Source organism: Cyprinodon tularosa, unplaced genomic scaffold (assembly GCF_016077235.1).
Source record: "Cyprinodon tularosa strain WSP-4 unplaced genomic scaffold, ASM1607723v1 ctg105, whole genome shotgun sequence".
Classification (NCBI taxonomy): domain Eukaryota; kingdom Metazoa; phylum Chordata; class Actinopteri; order Cyprinodontiformes; family Cyprinodontidae; genus Cyprinodon; species Cyprinodon tularosa.
Window position 1 is genome coordinate 350,227 of NW_024037838.1, and position 24,353 is coordinate 374,579.

The 24,353-nt window shown below is 38.1% G+C and overlaps 1 protein-coding gene across 4 annotated transcripts in view; it reads right to left on the minus strand.

The window, feature by feature from the left end:
* Nucleotides 1-3,135: 3,135 nt before the first annotated feature.
* gjc1 (gap junction protein gamma 1) overlaps nt 3,136-24,353 on the minus strand; it is a 50,062-nt gene continuing 28,844 nt past the window's right edge. For 2 of the 4 annotated variants that reach the window (XM_038284247.1, XM_038284238.1), the window contains one exon: nt 3,136-5,582. In XM_038284247.1, coding sequence (XP_038140175.1) covers nt 4,071-5,528 — 1,458 coding nt within the window. In that variant the 5' untranslated portion in view covers nt 5,529-5,582 and the 3' untranslated portion in view covers nt 3,136-4,070. Of the gene's footprint in view, nt 5,583-6,515; nt 6,585-14,489; nt 14,735-24,353 lie in introns of those variants that run through there. The other 2 variants (XM_038284254.1, XM_038284262.1) reach the window with 2 other exon arrangements.

The window sequence follows — 24,353 nt, forward strand, 5'->3', positions numbered from 1 at the left end:
TAATCTCTGGACATAGCGATAGCATGCCCAGGCAAAGTAGTTTGAAGCGCAAACATTTTTCTGTTTTTAAAGTTGTCATGAAATTATTAGTCTAGAGTGTACAGGCATTGCTGAACATTCAAAATCTGCATTTTGGTTATGAATCGAACATAAAATTAATGTGTAGACCGCTGCCAGAATCTAGAAGATGTTGGTGAGACAAGTGGAGCTGTGGCCGAGAGCAGTGGAGGAAACCTGGAGGAGAGAATCGAAGGGTAGAAAAATGCATTTTAATTAAGCAATTTAAGACACGTGTTAAGATTATTATCTTGAAAGAACTGCCAGATTTGATGTTAATGTCTGGCCATTGGTCATAAGTGAATCGAATGTTGGCCTTTTGACCTGATGGCCAGGTCCCTCGTGTGACTTGCAGAATGCCTGTTGTCCGATCAATGGTAAATATAGTTTGATGGACCTGTTAGTTTTAACTCATTCATTGCAAGCATGTAGCCTTGGTTACTTTAAATGAGCCAATAGAAGCAATAGAATCAGTATTTATAAAATAAATGCTTTAAATGAATATTTCAAAGGTGAGCACAATTATTTTATATAGGCCTATTTCATTTTCAGGCTAATTTGAATGTATTTGGATTTTTAAGCAGTTTTTTTTTTTCAGATTTCGAAAATTGTTTCAGCTGTTTCAATTTGATTAATTAAATTTGAAAAAAAATAAATAAATACTTGACTTGAAAGGATGCAGATATTCATTTGCAATGTTTTGTGAGGTTTTGTTCCAAATCTTAATAGATTTATTGCCAAAAGATTTTCCTAAGTAAAATCAAAGAAGTGTCCTACCATGACTATGAAGCTGATCCCAGTGGGAAATTTGTCCCTAACTATGTAGGGGCAGTGATAGCCATGCCAGTCCAGGGATTGACTGCAGTTCTACTGTAATGTGCCTTGGTCAAGGTCAAGGCGTACCTGACATGTAACAACCATACCATGGATATTACTTTAGGTTAATAGACTATATAAATTAGGGTATGTATGCTTAAAAAAAAGAAAAATCCACCATCTCCCTTCTTTTATTTTTTACAACTCAACCAACTGGTATATTTTTGCAGCAGTTCATTTTTTGTGAATGTATCTTAGCTTTTATGTATCCTATTAACTCATCGAACAACAGATATAATCAGCTTTTCCATTGTATGATTCAGACACCTCACCTGTATTTCCTACTGATGGTGGTCAGGGAGAACCGTGGCGCCAGTGTACGGCAGCCTCGCTTCTGTCAGTGAGCCCCAGGGCAGCTGTGGCTACAATGTAGTTTGCCACCATCAGTGTGTGTGTTAATGGGTGAATGACTAAATGTACTGTAGTTTAAAGTGCTTTAGTAAAGTCTACTGACTTGAAAAAGCGCTATATATAAGTACAGCTCATTTAAATACAGAACCTAATTACATCCTTTTTGAACAGCTGTTGAAACAGTAATTTGGGACTTTAAAATCTTTCCCCATCCAATCCATTTTTGCACATCACACACTGAAGTCACATATATTTCAAGACAATGATAAAAAATGAATAACACTGTTTATTAAAATTCAGTCCAGAGGGTTCCTAAATACATTAAATACTGATAATATACTACACCACACAAGAAAACAAATGACTAATTTTCTTAAGCCATTGTAGTTGACATGTTATAAAAATATACTATGTCATATTTCACATTTTTACAGTTGGAAGGCAATTAACTCACAATAACCATAAATATCCACAAAGGTAATCATTGATTTTTTCTTTAATCATACAAAAAAAGAACTTCATTCCAAAAGCAAAATGTTTTCATATAAAACACTGGCTTTAACTTTAAAATTGACTCCATTTTGAAGCTTTTCATTTCAAGTCCCATTTTAAAAGAGCAATACACAGATTGTACTTTAAAAAAGGAGTTTTACAAAAGGGTTGGTCGGACACAGAAGTCGTTCCATGGCTGCAGTAGCATGGCCAAAGTATTCCAAAGCTACAAACAACCAAGCTTCATAGCAGCCTAGTGTAAAATCTTGGCACTGACACTTGCATCACACTGACAGTGTTTGGTCTCCCTTTATTACAGTAATGGCTTTAAGCTCTTTCCATTACGATGTGGAGACTTGTGCGTCCAACACTGAATATGAAGCACTGGGAAGACATAAGTGACACAAGTCTTGTCAATAGAAAAGAACCACTACAGCTGGTTAAAGGAATAGTACACCCAAAACATGATTAGCCTTCATTTTCTACTCACCTCCATGCTGAACAACACTCTGGAGTACTTTTTTGATATCTCAAATGCATCTGGAGATCTGGGAGGCTTCTTGCTGTCTGCTGACATTCAAATAATGGAGGTCCATGGCGCCCGAGACAGAAAGGTCCATAAAAGTCCACAAAAACGTGTCAATATTCCTCCATACTGCTCGTCCAATGTAATCCAAGTGTCCTGAGTGGGTAGCATCCAGAATTTACTCGAAACGAAGTCATTTAGAATGTTTTTAGAGCATAAACAGTAGTGTATAGGATTTCCTAATAGCGCCCCCATGCGCGCTCACGATTCTACGGAAGCCGGCAGACCAAACCGGAAGAAAGTGCGCATTCAGCGTCTGGTCTGCCGATAATGCAAGCGTAGAAGAAGAAATGTGCTGTTTACCTGTGCAAAGAAAGAAACAACGAAAGAAAAATGTCTGAGGACTTCAGTGTTGAGGAAGAGCATGAGTTCTTTGCCGAGCTGAATGCGCTGGTTTGGTCTGCCGGCTTCCGTAGAATCGTGAGCGCGCATGGGGGCGCTATTAGGAAATCCTATACACTACTGTTTATGCTCTAAAAACATTCTAAATGACTTCGTTTCGAGTAAATTCTGGATGCTACCCACTCAGGACACTTGGATTACATTGGACGAGCAGTATGGAGGAATATTGACACGTTTTTGTGGACTTTTATGGACCTTTCTGTCTCGGGCGCCATGGACCTCCATTATTTGAATGTCAGCAGACAGCAAGAAGCCTCCCAGATCTCCAGATGCATTTGAGATATCAAAAAAGTACTCCAGAGTGTTGTTCAGCATGGAGGTGAGTAGAAAATGAAGGCTAATCATGTTTTGGGTGTACTATTCCTTTAAGGTGTTGCTGGATATAGGTAGTATTTGCATCTACTTCATGGTAAATGAAAGGAGAGTAAATGCCCAGTATAAAATCGCCAGCAGGGGGCAGTCAGCTTCAAGGCAAATGGAGCAGCAGAGAAGCACTATCTCCACCAACAACAGAGATGGATAGTAACCTAAGGATTAAAGGTATAAAAGCTGACTTGCTTCTGCATTTTGTAAAAAAACAAAACAAAAACTACAAGATCCACCGGCTGTACTCAGTGGCACCTGAGTAGCAGCTGGTGTAGCACTTTAAGAATTTGCATGAGACAAGCACACAGTTGAATTAAAAAGTATAGCAATAAACATAGAAAAAGTGCTACAAGAATGAAAAAAGAAAAACTCTGACAGAACATCACCTTTAGGCAGTTACGTTCTTGTTCTAGTAAACAGTCAATGATTCAGGTAATGCCCTTTAATCACCTTTTATGTACATTTACCTTAATTATCATAACCTTAAGTCAAAGCTTTGGTTTGCTAGATATTGTACATAAGACATAGGGATAATGCATCAATTTTTGTTTTGTTGCCTCAAGACTTGTTTAGGATTTGTTCGCTCAAAAACTCTACAGGTAATCTGCTTTCAAGACAGCTTTGAGAAATCAAAGATTTTATGAAGCTGTATTTCCAACAAAAAGGGAAGCAGGAGGACAACATTTACCTATTTTCAGATGTGATAGGAAAACATAAAGATCACATCGTTTATGTTATTACTCTAGCAGAGATAGTATGGACTAAACAAACTGTCAGCTGCAACATCAATGTTTTTACCCAGCTCTATTAAACCACATTAATCTCCAGCTTGCAGGATTCTTTAAGGCAAGTATGGTATATTACTTAACACTGGTTGCAACAGCTTCACATCCATTTAGTAGTATATACAAGCTAACAATACGTGCCACCTCAGGTGGGCTTAAATCCATACAGAAGGTTTGCCCTCTCCTGATTTGCTGCTGCTGCTGTTGCTGCTGCTGCCTCCCCCACTGCTGCCCCCTTTGCCATGCTTCGCTCTGTGTTTTCGCTCTTTATGCGGCTGAAGTTGGGGCTGTGGCTGGGCCTGGATGATGTTACTCTGTGGCTTGTCATCCTGGTTGTCTCCAAGATGTTCCTCTGCCCGGTGCTGCTGACTGTAGGCTTGGATGGCTGCTTCCAGTTGCTCATGAGCCTGCTGGATCATGTCTTTGTTGAGAGCCACTCGGGCTTCCCCTCCAGTAGGGAAATTATCCTCATTGCTACCAAACTGCTGCTGTTCCTCTTGGGCAATGTTTGCCCTATTCTGCTTACATGCCATCTTGGCATTGCTAAGGTCAGTGTATGGCATCTGCTCTGGCTTCACAACAATGTTGTACCCCGGCGGAGCTGAAGGGGTGTTCCATGAGAATGGGTACCCAACGTAATCTGCAGCTCCTTCTCCACCTACTCCACCCTCAGAACCTGCCTCAGGAGCTGTCCCACCCACAGAGCCCTCCCCACCAGCGTTAGGGCCCAGCAACCCTAGCTGGTACTCGTCATCCTGAGGTGGGCTTCGCCGTTTCCTCAGGATGTCACAAATAGAACCAATACCCAAATGGAGTATTTCCCAAATATTGAGAGTGAGACAGAGGACAGTGACACCATACATGATACGCAGAAATATAGTTTTTTCCGTAGGCCGAGAAACGAAGCAGTCGACACTGTGGGGGCAAGGTTTTCCCGAGCACACAAAAATCGGCTTCACACGAAAACCATAAAGTAAATACTGGCCTGCAAGGAAGCTGGCCTCAAGCACTGTTCTAGTAACCAGCTGCAGGACATAGACCCGCATCAGACCCTCGTCTCGGATACGCTTACGTCCGTCATGGCGGATCTTAGGTCTGGGTGTGGGCTGCAGCGGATCCCGAGGCCTTTTTGGTGGTTCAATCTCTGGCACCTCATAGATCATAGGATCATCTTCTTGGTCCTCCTCAGTCTCTTCTATACCTCTGTGCTGCCGGGCTCCAAAGCAGATTTTCCTGGGTTTACGGTGGGTGTAGCCACCTCCTCCTGTTCTGACGGAGGAAGATCCAATGGTTCCTTTTGCTTCATCCAATCGTGCAATCTTATTGACAGCATAGCCCATGTACATAAGGGAAGGCATCGCTACCAGAATGATCTGGAATACCCAGAAGCGAACATGAGATAATGGGGCGAAGGCATCGTAGCACACGTTCTCACATCCTGGTTGACCCGAGTTGCACACAAACTTGCTTTGTTCGTCATAGTAGATGGACTCTCCCCCAACGGCAGTGAGAACAATGCGGAAGACGATGAGCACGGTGAGCCACAGCTTCCCCACGAAGGTGGAGTGGTTGTGGATCTCCTCCAGCAGCCGTGTGAGGAAGCTCCAGCTCATGGTGTCACTGGACAGTGGGGCAGACAGTGTCCCTCTCTCACTTGCTCACAGACTCTGTAAAATATAAAGAAGGGTGGGGGACAAAAGGACAGAAATAAAGTTATACAGGGTGAATCCAAAGTAAGAACAATGATTTAGCTAAGTATCTCCAGAAAGACTTTAATCCTGGTGGAAACCATATTATTTTTTCAAATTCAGCATGACAATAATTGTATTAATTAAAATTAACATTTCACTCTGAGCTCAGAAAATCAATGCATCTTTAATTTCTCTATTGCTTAATGCAGCTCATGTACACAGAGCTCTCTTACAAAGAGGTAGCTGTCAAGTTGGGACTTTTTAGAGAATTAGAAGCTCAAAAAAGACTGGAAAAAGGATATTGGTATTACAAAACACCATCAAGCAGCACTGAGAAGAAGGAGGGAAAATAATCCAAACAGGGAATTTGCTATCATCAAGTACACACGCACATATGTGCACATTACTACACATCATTGGATTTCTCAGGCTATCTCTTTCAGAAGAAATAAATCCTCTTAGTGAACTGTCTTCTGTGTGAGGTGCAGTTTTCAGGATTGTGCAAACTTCCCAAAGTTGACTCGACTAGTTTATACTGGCTGGGTTGTAACTTGCATTGTTCTTATAGTGTGTATTAGGAGTTTCGAAAGAAAGGACATGTTGCCTATCTAGGTTAGTTCTGGGCTTCGGGCTGTCCACAAACACTAGCAGAATCAGCAGGTGGCATGCCACAAACCATTCGAGCGGGATTTCAAACTGCAGACCCACATTAGCTCAGGCAGTGGAGCCAAAACCAAACCTTCCTGTCCCTAAGGGCTGCTTTGGAGATGAAAATGACACCTCCAGAGAACTTTTCTCCTCATGAAGGCTCAATAATACACGGCTTATTGTCAGCTTGACTGAAAAGAAAATCCAACCATGAAAAGCTTAGGTTAGGGTTTTAAGGCCTTCCAGGGACTAGATCCTTACCAACTGCTTATTAGCTTATAGCTGCAGGAAAGCTGGAACTTCACTGAAGCGGAGAAGCCAGAGCTTCCAGGCCTCTGCTTTTTGTCTCCAGGGCTGAGAGGGTGGGAATGTTCTGAAGAGGGCCTACGATAAAACATGAATCGACTAATGATCACTGTGACCATATAGGGACATGCCTGAAACACAGCAGATAGATGTCTGGAATCCTTTTAGACAAGCATACTGGAAATGTGAATTCAAAACAGCCAAAAACAACTGCAATTTGGCAGTCGGTGCCTCCGTCACAGTGTAAACTCTGAGCATCTGTGATCCAGTAAACAAAAATGCAAAGCTGTATGAGATTTCCTGCACCTAATGTCCTCTCATGGCCAAGTGCTGTCTGCCTATCTAACTTTACAGGATGACATCACTGTATTTCTCCACCCTCTGACTACTCCCATGAACCTCCTTAGGTAATAAATCCAGATGTACTTGGACACAAACAGCTGCAAAGGTTAAACTGATTCATTGTTATCTGTGGATTTGAAACTTATATTTTGACTTAAATTCTTTTCAGAAATAATCATTGCTAATGCAATTGAATATCAGGCATCTTAAAGCTTTGGAGTATTATACATGTAGAATCCTGATGTGGTCTTTTGACAGTGACTAATCTTTGTCCTAATATGGATATTTCATTTATGTTTCTCCAGTGCCCGAGTGATTTATCTAGCAGGGAGACAGGTTGCTCTTGAATTTTTTAAATCACAGTCAATAAAGACATATAGTCCTAATAAACCATTCATCAAATTGCATCTGAATTTAAAAGTGTTTTGGTCTGATTTATGATCGGCTGTGTATAAAATGTATGTGGTATAGACTGCATAAAATATTTTTTTCAGACCATACATATTGTTTAGTCATAAAAAAGAAACTAAAACACAAACTGTCCCCTGATTTCAAGGTATATGAAATATAGTTTTTCATCTATACAATGTTTTGTAGGTATTTTCTATAAAGAACCTATTCAAAAGTCTGAAGAAAACCATCTTGCATGGATTTGCCAAGTACACTCTGACCATGAGAAAGGATCCCTCTCCATTTAACATCTGACTGCGTTTATTACTCTCGATACCTCAGATACATTTGGCCAAGTCTTTTGCCTTCTCATCCAATTTATGTCTGCAGGAGCTAGTGGGGCAGTTGGGGGTAAGAAGCTGACTCTGCGCATTAAGCTACCAGGGTGAATCAGCCTCCTGAGGAGCCCCACAAAGACATAATTTGGTAAAAGAAAAGAAAAACAGTGGTGGTATGGATGCCACATATGAAAACATAAAAATAAAACATGCAAAACTCCTTCAAGTTAAATATGAATGGGTTTAAACTAATCAGTTTTGAAAGAAAGCCACAGTCAGTGTTACAGATGATATATTTATAGTCATAGGACTTGTGACCCTAAATGAACAAGGTGAACCTGAAGGATGAAATCTTCAAATCAGCAGAAAAAAAATGAATTTAAACAGACAATACTATAGTTACAGCGAACATCACTGCGGGAATCCCCTCAGTTCTTGGCTGCCATCCCTCAGGACCCACAGAGATTTTCTGCCAGATGTAGTTTACAGACATACTCCCAGATGGGCCGACACATTTAAACACTCGCATTCGCTCGTGCAAGAGCCTGCTAAAGCATGAGCAATAATGTCACAAGGTCCCTGCATGTAAAAGGTGCATGACTACACAGAGCTATGCATCGAGGTTAGTCAAGGTATTCCTTATTTGCTGTAATGACTCAACAGGAAGTCAAAGGGCTCCAGCTGCAGGCCCAAAGCGAAGAACACCAAGATAATCAGCCTGAGGTAAAAAAAAAGATGGACAGCGTGTCTTCATGGTGAAGGCTTGTGAAGATCAACCTGGATATGTGTTTTAGACACACTATCTGGGTGGCCTTTATGTATGGCGGCAACAGGAGAACTTCCAACATCTCTGGTGATATATGAATCATGTCAGAGGTCAGTAGTAAGATCATTTTCCTCACTGCGTTAATAAAATCTAATTATAATATGAGGAATTACATTTGAACAAGTGTTAGGCATTACATTTACATTACATATCGCTAACAGAGGGAAGAATTTAGATGCAAGCGGATTATATTACAAAGTATTCTCAGCCGAGAAAATTTCTCATTTGGTCTCATTGGAGCAACAAGCTTTGATGTATTTAGTGTAGTTAAGTTGATTAATTTAGTTTCAAAAAATAAATAGATAAAGAGGGCTGCAAGGTGACATAGTTTGTAGCATCATTGCATTGCTGCAAGAAGGTCCTAGGTTTGATTCCCGGCTGGAGTCTTTCTGCATGGAATTTGCATGTTCGCCCCGTGCAAGCAGGGGTTCTCTCGGGTAGACCGGCTTCCTCCAAGACTCCAAAAACATGACTGTTGGTTCATTGACTAAATTTTTCTTGTGTGTGTGTATAGTTATGTGTATCTGTGTTGCCCTGCGATAGACTGCCGACCTGTCCAGGGTGTACCCTGCTCTCTGTTTATAGACTCTTGGACATAGGCAGCAGCTCCACCGCAATCTTGACAGAATAAGCAGGAAAGGAGTGGATTATAAAAATACGATTTGCACCAGATATGGCTTTAACTAATTTCCATCCATAGTCCTGAGCTTTTTCTGGAAGATGGCGGAGACGAAGAGCTCAGTCATCCCGGAGAAGCTTGGAGTAGAGTTGCTTTTCCTCCACATTGAGAGGAGTCAGCCACAGTGGCTCAGACCTATTTTTCAGATGCTTCCTGAGGAGGTGTTCCAGGCACATCCCACCGGGAGGGTCAGAGAACAACCAAAGGCACGATGGAGGGAATATGTATCTTTGCTGGCCGGGAAGCTCCTTGGGGTTCCCCCTTACCAAGACACCTCCCCTCTCATGTGTGGGAGTCTCTTCTGTGACTGCCGCAGCCTGGTCCCAGATAAAGTGGAAGATAATCAGTATGAGTACACTATCTGGTTTTCCTCTAACATTTCCAAGACTACTCAGGTTAGAGGAAAGTTTTAGACTTGCCAGGACTTTGTGTTTTGAGCTACAGTTGGGTTTTCTGTTGTCAATACAGCTCATGAACCGAAAATAGTTATATTGTTTACAGTCTTAAAGATAAGTTGAACATTTGAATACACAATAAAATGATTAAAGTTTAATATTGTGTGTTTTCCTGCAATTTATAGTGATGGTATCTCACTGGCTCTGCTACGAGAACACAAAATACCACAGTTAGGGTATTTTATAAATTGTTTCTAAATACATACCTATATCTTTTAAATCCTTGAGATAGTGATCTAAGTGTTTATGAGGCCTTTGAGGGGGCTGTCATTTCCTGCTACTGTCTCTGGCAGGAAAAAAATAATTGTCACCAAACTGGCGGCAGTCTTGTGGCCTTGTTATTGTTCCCATGGTAATGGCAAATGGCTTTAAATCAGCCTAATTGTAGCCCAACAACATCAATAATCAGCCCCTAGCTGCATTTGTTGCAGGTGCATTTTTATTTTAGAGGTTTGATCAACGACTCTCATCTGTTCTGTAAATTCGTAATGTCTTAGGAGGTTAGGACGTTATATATGTTTAAGTTATTTTCAATCAATCTGTAAAGGGGGTTCAGAAAAAAACTTGTAGCTCATCTTCATCATCTTCAAATTCTTTTGCTAATGTGTTATTGATGGTGGGGGCTCAACAAAGTAGCCGAGGGAACCAGAGTGTGAGGCCTGTCAAACGTGCATGCCCAGTGAAAACAAATCTAAATCATTCTCTCAAGAACTACTTCAAAGAGCCAACAGTATAAAGGATACTTTGGTACATAGACAAAATCTCTTTTTACAGGTCAGCCAATTGGAAGGGAATGTTTCGGAAAGCAAAAACTAATATGAGACCTTAACGCTTCAGCAATCATTTAAGGTTTTAAATTATCAATGCTTCGAAGTACATTTTTGCAGCTTTATAAGTCAATGTGTTTTAGATGCGTCTAGAAAAAAACAAGCTGTGTTTCAAAAGATCAGAAACTTTTTTAATATGATTTTTGAGGCAAGCCCAGGATATATAAATTCCTTGACTACTTTGATAGATGTAGGGGACAGATTTCTGCTTCCTTGTCTAAAAATAATAAAACTTTCACACCTATTTATTTACATTCAATAAAAGATAAGCAAACAAAATCGATCTGTGATGTTTGCCCATGAAACCAGTTTTTTTTAGCTACTCAGCTCTATGGGTGTTTCTGCTAGGTGTTGCTTCTCTTAATTAAATTGAATTCTATATTGAAATTATGAAACTAATTGAAACTTAACACGACATATGACTTTGGCTGCTTCTCTGAGACTAAGATGTATTTAAAGACATATAATTTCATATCCCAAATCTCTCTTTAGCCCTGATTCCTCTGCTCTGTTTCTTGGCCTTCATAGCCTTGTTTGTTTATTGATGTTTTCTGATAAACCTCTGACACCTTTACAGAACAGCTGAATTTATAATAAGATAAAAAATATGCTCTAGTAGGCTCTGTTTACTAAATAAATGGCAAGTAAAGGCAACAGGAGGTATTGTGTATTATATCGAGGTCATACACATTTGAAGTTCTGATTGTTTAATGAAAATTATAAATTGCTTATGGTCGATAAAGAGATTACAAATGTTAAGATTTTATTTTCTGTGTGAGAAGCCAAGGTGTCAAGTTGGGTGGAAGTTTGACAGGAACCAAATGCAGACACTGAAGCTGAAGGTGGTTACTTGCAGATTTAATAACAAAAAAGCGCAACAAAAGCAAAAAATCCCAAAACATAAATCCACAAAATCCACAAAAACTGAGAACCAGAAATACTCACAACAAGGGGGCAAAGAAATGATGACAAATCAGCAACAGTGACTGAGCAGGAGGTGCACATATGGGAGAGAGAAACAAAGACCAGGTTAATCAGCAGGTTGGGAGCAGGTGTGAACAGAGGAGTCTAGAAAGGAGCTAGTGAAAAGGAGACTGACTTAAGAGGGCAAACAATAAATACCTAAGAAATCAAATACAATAAAAAAATAGGTAGAATAACACAAAATGGAAATCAAACCAATGAAAACTCAAAGATAAAACTTAATAGAACCAAAAGCATGTCACAAGGTTCTCTTTAAGGCCCCCTGATGCATTGGGGGCCCTGGCAAAAACCTTGTTTTCTAAATTTCTATATGCAATTGAGTTAAAGAATGTTATCATTATTCAAAACATATAAACAATAAATATGATATAATTAAATTATAAATGGAAATACACTATTCTAAGCAGTTGGAAAGGAGAAAAAAGAAGTCAGTAACCACAATATATCCATCATGTTTTATACAGTCTAGAAGACCTGCAGATTTTGCACATTAAAAATATTTATAGTTAGGATTTATCTTTCATGTCATGTATTTAAATAATGTAAATACTGGAATAAAGATTAACATTCAGGGTCATGTTAGAGATCACAGTTAAGTTAGTTAATGGAAAACAAGTCATAAATTACACATTGCAACTTTAACATGCAAAGTATGAAACATATGACAGTTCACCAAATACGTTCAGAAGGTATATTAGGCTTTCAATAAAAACTCAACATTCAATGGTAGTAGAATAAATGTATTAACAAAAATCAAAGAAAGATTTCTATGTTAGCTAAACTGAACCTCATTGTTGTTAATGTAAAACAAACCTGCTTTCCTTTCATATGTGTTTTCCTATGAGACACATACAGAAACCCACACACAGCCTCATCCATATTAACAGTAGAGCCTGAAGGCAGTTTGGATACTTAATGGGCTGAAATGTAAAGAAAATGTCTCTAATGACTGTCGGTATGGCTAATGCGTCGATCAGCCTCTACTATGACTTTAATCAAGCCATCCATGCTGATGTGCTTGAATAGTTTTATTAAATTAATTTAACCATCTATTGCTTTTGTAAGAAACTCCAAGGACTTTGTCTAGTATCATTGACACTATGATTATTTCATATAATTAAGTGTAACTGCAAGCATTTGTCCTTTTGATTTCTCACAGTGACATAAAGTTATGTCTTTGGCTGATACCTCATACAATGGATCCAGTAAAAGATTCGGTCAGTCCCAACTGTAGCCAAGATTAGTTTGACCCTGTCAAACGATTTGCTGTTTGACCGCTGCCTTTTAAAATGCTTTTTGTTTAAGTTTCTGTTTAGTTTCCTGGACTGTTTTTCGGCTCAGTTACTTTTATTGTCTTGATTTTTAACATGTATTAAAATTTCTGGGCCCTTCCATTTCATAAAATTACTTTAAATTGAGCATAGTTCCACAAAAATGTAGGGCCTCACCTGGACGTCCAGACTCTATGACAGAATTTTTGAGGTTGAAGCCTATGAAAATGGTCTTATTCCTTGTAGCAGATTATAGAAGTTCAAAATGTTCACAGTTCAACTAATTATTTTTTCCTTTTTCAAAGTAGAAACTTTTAACTATACATAAAATAACTTATAAATTTGGTGCAAATTGTGATTCTGTAAAAAAAAGGACAAAACAGCAAGCTTAGGTTGTTTGTTATTGCATTTTGTTTTAGTGAATCCATAGAGGAGATAAAAAAAAAAACTGCATACAGTAAATGTCTGAGACGACTGATGAAATTTGACTCAAGGAGAAAATAGCAACTCTGCACTTCAAAGTAAAAAGGTTTGTCGGTTGTTTTTTAACTGTCAGTGAATGAACGTCTCACAAGATCAGTGAACGGATTCATTAAAACAATAATATTCAACAGAAACAGACCAAAGTCAGGCTAAGAATGAAGAATTTGAACAAAAGAAAGAATGTTCTGCTCTGATGTCGTAAGAAAACATACTGGGGTTGAGTAACTGAATATAAGAATAAAGAATGTTTTATAAGTTTACATTGAAATTGATTTTAAAAGTATATTTCTCAGAAAGTACAAAAAGTATGAAGTCAATTCTTTCATTTACTTTATAAAAGTTATCCCAAGTTGTAGAAGTGCTAACTGGGAGTGTTTGAGGGTCACTGCCACAGCGCCCGGTCCCTCTGTTCTGCTGCTGGCATCCTCAGGATTCCCTAATGCCTCACTGAGCTTCCACCTTGTTCCCTGCAGACTGCACACACTAAAGAAATCTGCTCACACAGGAGGTGACCAAACATCTGTAAGATTAAAGCTAATAGTTTTCATCTAAAACAAATGTATATGTGCAGAGATAGCTATTATAACAGTGCTGTTCACATATCATTGGTTTAAAAAGAAAGGAAAAGCCCTCGGTTACTATTAAGGGATTGGAAAAGCTGTTTTGTTAGGCGTGCTAAGATATTCCAATCATCAAAGGAGCAAAACTACACACAGCTTATCTAAAAATGGTTTTCTTATCAGCTTTTTCTGGTTGTCGCCTTGCTCTTTGAGAGCCAACTTTGTTCAGAAGAGTTCCTAAAGTGATTAAAAACATGCACGTCAAAAGAGGCTTTGCGTCGCTAAATATTATCAAAGACCATCATCCTGCCCACCTACATGGGACACACACTAAAATGTAAAAGTTAGATTTGTAGATGCAAAATGTAAAAAACAAAAATCACCCTGATTTTGGCCTCTAAAACATGCAGAGACAAATACAAAGGAAGGGAAATAAACCGTATGAAGAGTGATAGATAGTAAATCTTAAGTAAGAAAGGGAGTCTTGTTCTCAGCGAGCGTGTATTTTCACTGCACGCATGAGGAAATAAAAACAAAATCCTCATTAACGGTGTCCAAAGGGAAGAATTACAACTGTAAACAGATTCCATATGTCTCAGGAGGAGTCAGACGCAGAGCCCTCTCTGTGCACATCTGTGCCTTTTGATTCCGTTTCATTCAAAGAAAAATGATCTTGGTAGCGATCAGTGTGAGATATCTCAATGATCGCAAGTTCAGTTACAATGTTTATAGATGAATAAAGAACAAGAAAAGGTGATGAAGCAGCATACTCACTCTTCTCCTCTCCCAGGTGCCAGCTCCTGTGTCCTTTCTCTACATGACACCCCCCCATCTCTGTCTTCTCATTTCACTCAGTCTTCCTTTTGTACTTGTAACCTCAGCCGACTTCTATTAACTCTGACCTAAAACCAACAGCTGCATCTCCACGACAAAGAACATTTCAGAACTACATGCGCACAGTTCAACTGGGATTCTCTTATGGAGAGCTTCAGTGTGTGCTAAACCAAGTGTGAGCATTTTTTCTTCTGAAAGGGAGAGGAGCGAGGGAGTTAGAGCATCTTGCCTCTCTCCCTGTGGTACTCACAATGGCCCTCACTTACACCCCTCATCCCCTGCAAACTGGGTCATGGTTGGGGGTGGTGGTGATGATGATGATGAACAGGAGGTGGTGGGTTTTTAATACCCCCTTTGAGGGGTTAAGGGAGAATAGCTGGGGAATAACAGACAGCGGGAACATAGGAGCGCATGATCCATTTCATTTGAAGGTAAATACAACTCAACTCAGACTCTGAGACTGGTCACCTAAGGCGAACACAGGACAAAGACTTCAGGATAGGTCAGCATGTAATTAGAAGTTTGTACTTTTAAAACACTACTTGAGCAATTTTTAGATGCCAGCTTTAAAATACGCCTCAGGGCACATTTTCTACTTAAAAGAAACTCAAAGAAAAGATCTGTGGTTGTAAAGCAAGGACACTTCTTAAAAATAAATCGGCAAAATATCAGAGCTGCAACTGCAGCTAGAAGCACTTAAAAAGAAGAAAGAAAGAAAGAAGACAGAAACTCTACCGGGCACTTTAGGAGTAAAGCCTTATAGATCTGCAAAATATGCACAAAAACATATAAATAAAAAGGGCTGCACTGTGAATGGTTCTCACAGGACATTCTGAAAATGGTTGGAAAATGAAGATACTTAAATCTTTAATGCATCAACTCTTATATGGCTGCTTAACAGTTTTTACCCATACATGTTTAAGTTCCCTCTTTCCAAATCAACCAGAGCCACTCTGGTATGCAGTGTTGGGCACGTTACTTTGAAAAAGTAATTAGTTATAGTTACTAGTTACTTCTCCCAAAAAGTAACTGAGTTACTAACTGAGTTACTCCACAATAAAAGTAACTAGTTACTAGTAAAAGTAACTATTGCGTTACTTTTGCGTTTCTCGCCCCCGTAACCCTCCCCACCCAGCCCCCACCTTCTCGCCGTGTGTTTCCAAAGCCAGCTGAATAGAGCGGACGACAAAGACAAGAACCTGCAGAGAGTTTAGCATTTATTGCAACTCAACGTAAATGACATCAGGGGGGAACGCCATGGGAAGGTTTTTAACAGGACATTCAGATCTGGTGAGTATATGAAATTAATAACTGGGGATGTCTCATTCTGAAATCGTTGCACTAACCATTCAGTCTATTTGCAGAGTTTTTTGACGTGGGTGGGGTGTCAGCTTCACGCAGCTGCGCACGAGTCCCATCATGAAAAAAGGTTCATTGTGCGACCTGAGTAACGCGCAGTAACGGGGTGTCTGCAATGGTAACTGCGTTATAGTTACAGTCAAAGTAATTAGTTCGATTACTCATTACTAAAACAAGGTAACGGCGTTAGTAACGCCGTTAGTTTCAACGCCGTTAGTCCCATCACTGCTGGTATGATAACGGGTCTGACTCGCTGAAATAAGCCTGACCTTGTGAAAACACTGCAGAAGGCAATGGATGTTCTGTTACTGTTGTTGTAGAGCAGTGATGCATTTCCAGATGTGCAGGGTTACTATGTAGTTTAACCTAGTTCACACATCTTCCTGCTCCTATTTGAGATCATGTTTTAGAGCCAGCTTGATTCCCCTACATAATTGGGGACTTAAAATTTAAGACTGAGCAAATTACCTCTTTAAGGGACGCTTTCTTTTTTATGTTTTCACTGTTTTACAGAAACAGTGTAAACATAATGATGCTCATTTTTTCTTATTTTTTCTAGAGAGAAGTTTTTTCAGTGACACTGAAGCTACAATGTGGGGGCTCAGTGACTGCCTTGCAGCAAGAAGGTTCTGGGTTAGATTCCCGGCCCGAGGTCTTTCTGCATGGAGTTTGCATGTTCTCCCTGAGCATGCGTGGGTTCTCTCCGGGTACTCCGGCTTCCTCCCACAGTCCAAAAAACATGATTGTTAGGTTAATTGGCTTCTCTACAGTCCCCTTAGGTGTGAGTGTGTGCGTGAATGGTTGTTTGTCATGTTTGTCTCTGTGTTGCTCCGCGATGGACTGGCGACCTGTCCAGGGTGTACCCTGCCTCTCGCCCATTGACTGCTGGAGATAGGCACCAGCACCCCTTGCGACCCCACTCGGTATAAGCGTGCTAGAAAATGGATGAAGCTACAATGTCACTAAAAGCTATCACTGTTTTTGCGTTGGGATGAGGCTAAACTGAAAGCTCTTTTAGGGACCTTCCATTTTTCCAGTACTCCGCTTCATCTACATGCAATGAACTTATGGGAAACTCTGGTTCAAACACTACACCTCAACCATAACTAAAGGTATTATTTTCATTATAAAAATGAAAAGAAATCTTGTGAGTTTATCCTTAAATCCTGGGTCACTGGATGAGATATTGTACAATGTGGTTGTGTTTCTTTCTGGTTGTGTTTTACTAACATTGCATTTCTTAATCATTTGAGACCATATACTTTAAATTATCTAAATGACATTGATTTGAATTTAAACTTTGAACAATATTAATAAAAATCCCCTTAAACCTACTTTTACCATTAACCTTGGTTTAACAAGATCCCTCCCAGCTATTAAATTAACTGTGAATGTTTTCTAGCTCATAAATATGTTTTGCTTCATCTAGTTAAGCTTTTTCTTTCTTCCCTTCTCCATGTTTCGCTCATCATATTAAAAGTGGTCCTAAACATATATTCTTAACAGGGTAGAAGAGATTTGCATCTTATTGCAAATGCTATATAATTTAAATCTTTATATGTTGGAACATTATATTGTTAAAACACTTTACAGTATGTTATTGTTTATCTTTTAACTCTTCACTGTTATGTTATTCTAATACATTTTCCAAAGGTCCATATTTGTGTGATCATTTTGTCTTTATTCTTTTTGCTGCTGTAAATAACAGAATTTTCCCATTGTGGGACAATAAAGGGATTTTCTATTATATTCTATTCTATTAAACACTGGTGGAGGCTGGGTTCCATATTTTTTATAAAGGCTAGTCGGGATGTCAGTAGCTGTGGTTGTAATATATACTGTATATTTTTAAGTGATTTTTTTTTTCAAGGCTTTTCTATAATTGAAAGCAGTTTTCTGCAGAGTATATTTATTTTGCAAAAAAGCAATCGAGTTCATTCCTGAGGGCAAGTTGTAGAAAATACACAAAGTAATTTTTACAATAAGAATTATTAACAGGTTAAATATCATTGAATTGCAGGAAGTAATTCAAAAAGGCTTAATGAAGGTTTTTAACCAGAAAATACTCAAAATTTATTTAGTTAAAATGCAGGGGGGGTTATAATACTGCTAAGATATCATAGAGTCATGAAGACTCACAACAAAAAGAAATTTTAAAACTATACATCTGAAAAGATGGTCTCGATCATTTGTAGAGCACAAGATTGTTTAAAAACTAAAATTCAAAATCAAATATTAGTACGTGATAGGATCTTGATATATGTTTCCTAACAAAAGATATTTAATTAGGGAAATTATTTGAAAAACAAAGAAATAACGCTGTTAATTTAAGGCTAAGAAGACAGTGCTGGATTAAATCAGTCTGCATTTTCTATCCCTATTCATTTTATAAATACAATCTTTAGTTTATTTTTGTAATATTGCTTTGTTTTTGTTTTTATCCTTGGAGGTTACCAAAACAATTATTTAATTCATACTGATTATATATTTAAAATAATAAAATATATACAAAAAATGACAAAATTAGGTTTTAACATCATTAATGACCAGAAAAAAGTCTTAATTACAGACTCAAATGAAAACAAGCTTTAACAGAATCTACCTGCATTAAAGGAACTTTCAGTCCATGATTCCTTCCTTCATGCACTCTTCACTTCTTCAAGATCTCTCCTTGCATTGCCCAGTGAATATAGTCATAATCATACAAGGATATCGGTTAAATACACTCACCAGATTCAAACTAGTAAAGCTCCTTATCTTAGCCTCCATACTTATCTTTTTCCTGTGAATGAGGCAATGCTGAGAAATGTGCCTATATAAACCCTTTTTAAATTCACAGCATGTCACACAAGCTGCACAGCTTCTTTTATACATGCATTTTAGTTGCAGCTATCAAACATAAATATGAAGCTGAAAGGTGATCAAGTGTGTTTTCCAATGAGAAGAAAAGTGACGTCCTAAGGTTTTACCTGATGCCGCGCTTTTCACAAAGATTACTTTAATGAGATCTATTTTCAGTGTCGGCAGCTAAGATATTAATTTGCACCTAAATCTTTCACATCTAAACTTCCTTTAGCGTTTCGGAATAGTTGAATGAATATATGCATATTTGCAAATCTCTTATTCCATAAAGTTTCCAATCAGTTAGGTGACCTTTGTGATGGTTCTGCAGGATTAACTGAAGTGCTGAGAATGTCTGACATCCCACTTCATGGTATTTCCAATACTCAAATTTACTTGCAAGTAATAAACTATAAATCACAACCATAGAGGACGTCTTTGCAGACTCAGGGAGCAAAGTGAGGGAGGTGATTTATTTCTTCAATCTTTTGCTGGCATAATGTGAGAGAAACTTCGGCTACTGTCACTTCTTTTTAACTAGATGTATTTAGGGTCATAGTGGAGCACTTGAAAACAAATCAAAAGGCTCTTAGTTCAAATTCATGCAACTCGTTTGAAAGGCGCTCCAAACAGTGAGCGATTGTACAACATCAGCACTTTGTGTCCTTGGATTAGAAACCTGATTTCTTTCTTTGGCTTGTGAAAGCAACCTCTGAATTATCTGGTGCAGTAACTCTTCATGGTGCTTGACTGATTCCCTCTGACAGCCTTTTTTTGAAGGTAGAGACTTCGATTTATTGGGTTAGTGGGTAATTCCATATATTGTATGAGCCCTATATTTTATCAAAATATCGACTTACAATAATAATCATTGGGTTTGAAACTGATCTAGAGTTTAAATTGAGTAAATGAAATGAAATTACCAATTTATCACATGCAAACATATACAACTAAGGACATAAATACATTATTACAGTTTATATAATTTGTTGATTTCTTTCTAAAAAGGGGGGATGAAGAAGGGATACTTATTTAATCCTACCTCATCTACTTCCTATAGTCCTTAACACTAACATTCTCTCTGATTCCTACTTATTTTTTTATAATTGAATTTTTTTGTGAGTACATAATACTCAGAAGTCTATAAAGTAACAAAATTAATTAATGTCTGTTCATAAGAAAATGCATAATTTACAGGTGCCTTCACACATATTCAGTCAAGAATGAATGAATGAATAATGGAGCAATGTGTCCATGATAGCCAGTCTTATAAATTATCCTGATGGCCTTTTTTCTGCAGCCTGTATAGCTGTTTGAATGATGTCCTATAAATGTTACCTCAGACTTCTACTTCAGCAGCTCAGGTGTGATGATCAGTGAACAGTAGAGAATGTGTAATGCTTTATAAGTAAGTAAAGGTTTTTGCTTTACTAAGAATTGCATTACTTTCAGCTAGTTAAGTCTGAAAATATTTGATGTGAGATCTGACAAACAAAATCAGAATCAAAGAACTAAAAACCATGGATGATTTATTTTCATTAACCTGGATTCATCTGCTGGAATCATAAAATATTCCTGGAATTCTTACTATGAGCTCTCTATTGTATTTGTGTAATTACCAAAGAATACATGTTAACTTAAAATTATGTCAACAACAAAATGAAACCTTAAACAGAAAATGTAACAATTTTTTATCTTATCACTATCTTCATGGGATGAAATGAGGATAAACCACCTTATTTTTCACATAACTATCTTCCACAAACCTATTCCTGGTTAAATCTGAGCCATATTTTTCCTGCTCATCATGCATAAACTAGGTAGAGGCAACACAATTATATAAATGCATGGTGCACAGAAATACTGTATGAAGGATTTTTCAGTAAAAAATGTTTCAGCAAACTTCTCAAGAAAAGCACAATAGTTTTTATGCTTGTTTTTGAGTTGCTGCATTTTAAATCCTCAGTCCATTTAATAAGCCTCCAGAAAATATGTTTACTGTTTATGAGCAAGTTTAAACTGACAGCACATAGATGGATGGAGAAGATTGGTGCAGCTAAACTCTCCTAATCCTAATAGTCTGACTGGGAAACTAAAACTAATTCAGTTAATTTCACACACCATTGTCCGTGAAAACATCAAAGTGCTTAAAAAGAAGACCGTAGTGACAAATTTGTCGGTTGGCTTCTTGTTGTTATATGCCCAAAATGCTTCTGCTGAGGCCATTAAAGAAATTGCTGCATTACAGAGTTTTAGACTGACAAGTGGCTATTGATTTGCACTAAGCGTGAGGAAGCTGAGCTCTAATTTAATGGGACAAAGTGCATCTTTTAAGAAGATGACAGGGTGATGTTTTGGACTTGTCAGCACATGCCATCTGAATTTATATGGTAACAAGTGACTTACAGGACTAACAGTAGTTAGTCTACAGCTAGATTCTTTGCTCATAAATATATTAACCCCAGCTTAATATTAAGCTTTTATTATAATAAGGCTCTGAAATGTCTGTTTCTCCATGAGGTAGCAGCATAAGACATATTTATCTGTGGTTTAGAGAGCAAATTTGAAAAACTACAGATGAATGTTTTAAGTATTTTGTAAAGATTATAAGCTCTACAACAAACAGCATCTCACGCGTAAATAAAATTGTTCTTCTATGATCTAATGATCACATTCTACAAGTCATTAAATCATTAAAGGTATAAAGCCCTTATAAATTAATGTATTAATAACTATTGAGGGTTTGTAAGAATCATTTAGCTATAAATCTCTATAGTCAATTTTTTTTCATTCTAATAATATTTCATTATAGAGAAAAATATGACTAAAATCTCTTCTGAGAGGGACTTAGTATGAAAAACTACATTATGTTACTCAGTATGTAACATAATTAAATGTAAATATTTAGAAATTATCACATGTAAATAATTAGAAATAGGTTAGAATATAGCTGAATTGAAATCATAAGCTGTTTAATAATTTCTAGGAAAAGAAATTAGATATCCCTTTTCAATCCACTTTTTTCTTGTGAGGGTATTAGTAATACTTTCTCTTATGTATGCACATTCTTGTGGATATAGCTTTAGCAAGTTAGCAGTAGGTTATGGTTTTTTACCCTATTTCCTTGTCTCTTACACAACAGGTAAAAAGTCACACCAGAAGCAACATTTACCGACTGTGTGCAGGTGATGAATAAAGGCTATAGTGGGGATAGCTGTTAGCGCTCTTCTGTGAATGACATTATTCAAAGAGGAGGACAAAAATTACACTGTGGAGAACCGCTATCGTGGGCTTTTCTGGCATAAGGAAAGAGCCAACACGAACAAATAAAAATAAACAAAACAGGCCACTTTCACATTTCAGATTGTTTTAACTGAGGCTCAACAACAACCTACAGGTTTAACATCCATCCATCCATCCATCCATCCATCCATCCATCCATCTTCTTCTGCTTAACCGGGTTCGGGTCGTGGGGGCATCAACTTCAGTAGGGAGGCCAAGACTTCCCTCTCCCTTAGCCACTTGAGCCAGCTCTTCTGGGGGAACCCCTAATCAGATGCCCGGGCCACCTCAACTGGCACCTCTTGATGTGGAGGAGCCAGTTGAGGTGGATCCTCCACAACAAATTTCCGGGCGATGACTCCTTTAAAATGGAGGTGATAAGCTCCTGGCTCTGCTTAGTTGTTAGGTAAGCTTAAGGCCTATTTCAAAAGGATAGTGTAAATTGGGCTCCCTAGTCTATTATCCTTCTCCCTACAGTGCTTCATAGTTTCACATCAGGCCATTTGGCTGTAAAATCAAGCACATGGACACCAAGGCCATTCAGGAGAATACAGTTACATTGGCAACATGGACAGGTGTAAAGTTCTACTCGAAATAAAATCAACATTTAATGGTTTCTAAAGCTTCTTCTGCATAGTCTGAGACAGTATTTGATAAAACTCAGTGGACCTCAGTGGTAACTTGTGACCTGCTGCATCATTCTGTAACATGTTTGGATCAGCACATGATAAATACCTTGGCTATCAAGGGTTTGTTTAGAAACTTGTGTGACCTTTACAGTCTCATTCTTGTACTTCAGAGTCCTGCTGCTGCTCTGAACAAAATTTACAAGCTTAATGAAGCCTACCCATGTTTAAACTGAAGGAACCTTTTGGATGAGAGAAGAAACATATTTAAGAAACAGGAGAAGTCCAGTTACTCCCAGCGTAAGCATTTAGAAACCCGCAATGACTTTACCTCACTTTGAACTGTTACACAATATTCACTGTTATAAAGAGGTTTATAGAACTTTCAGAATGAAATATGAAATCTTTGTTCAAGACTTTTCAACGGAAAAGCTCCATTATCTAAAGGTCTGAAACACAAGAGCATAGGGAAACCCAAAATTTATAGGTGGTCCTTCTTATCTACAGTAAACATCTTTACCACTGAACCATGTTTCCCAAAAAGTAACAAATACCAACCACTAAGTCAACATCTGGTTTTCTCTTTTAAACTAGGTCCTCTTTATTGTTAGTATTTTAAAATTATTTGCAAAGAGAAAAATTTCCAACAAGAGCAGCAGTGAGACATGTTTTACCCCCTGCCAACAAAACGTTCATAAACAGCAATATTTTGATGTTCAAAGTCCAAAGGCTCTACATGCCTCTTCTAGAAAAGTAAATAATATTTCTTTATGTTCTGGATCACGTTGTTTTAACCCTTTCATGCATGAATTACGATAGTATATGTTATGATTTTTTTTACCAAGTGTTTTTATTACTCTTTATGAATGAAAAAAACATTTTCATAAATTTTTTTAAAAAATATACTTTCTTTAGGGAGTTGGTAACATGTCCACTTGGGTGGACAATGCGCATTTGTGCAACTGATATAACCTTGTTTTGTTTTGTTTTAAAGAAAACTATTGTTACTTGATGGCCCCATATTTTTTTTACCTGCAAGGATCGCCTAGAATAGAAGGAATGAGCAGATATTCCTCTCCCTCACAACCCATGTGCTCCTCTGTCAGCCATTTTGTTTTTTTTTGAGGAAAAAAAAGTCACTTGCAAAAGCTGAGGAGTAGGTGGCAGTTTGACAAGTGGCAGGATGATACATTAGCGTCCACTGTAGTAACATATGTGCAAATGTGACATTAAAACATGTTCATTTAAGAGAAAACAACCATTTAATAACTGTCCACTGTAGTGACCACTATGCATGAAAGGGTTAAAACTAGATGTAAGGTAATGGTGCATTCTTTTAATCATTAAACTATTTGGTTACAGAAAGCATTGAACAGCAACTCTCAACACCAATGTTACAGTACATTTGAGTTAAAATAAAAATAAAATTAACTTTATTGATCTTATATTGGAGAAATTCACCTTTGCATTTAACGCTTTTCCTTTGGGGAGCAGTGGGCTGCCATCGTGTGGCGCCCACTGTGAGTTCAGGCTGTGGGGATCGAACCGGGCACTTGCAACCCTCTCAGAGCACAAGCGCACTGCTCTAACCACTAGGCCACCACTCCCCTCAACATTACCCTAAACCGCCAATAAAAATGATTTTTTCTTGCCTGATTTATGTCTACCTTCCTGTTTTAGGGGTTTCTCACCACGG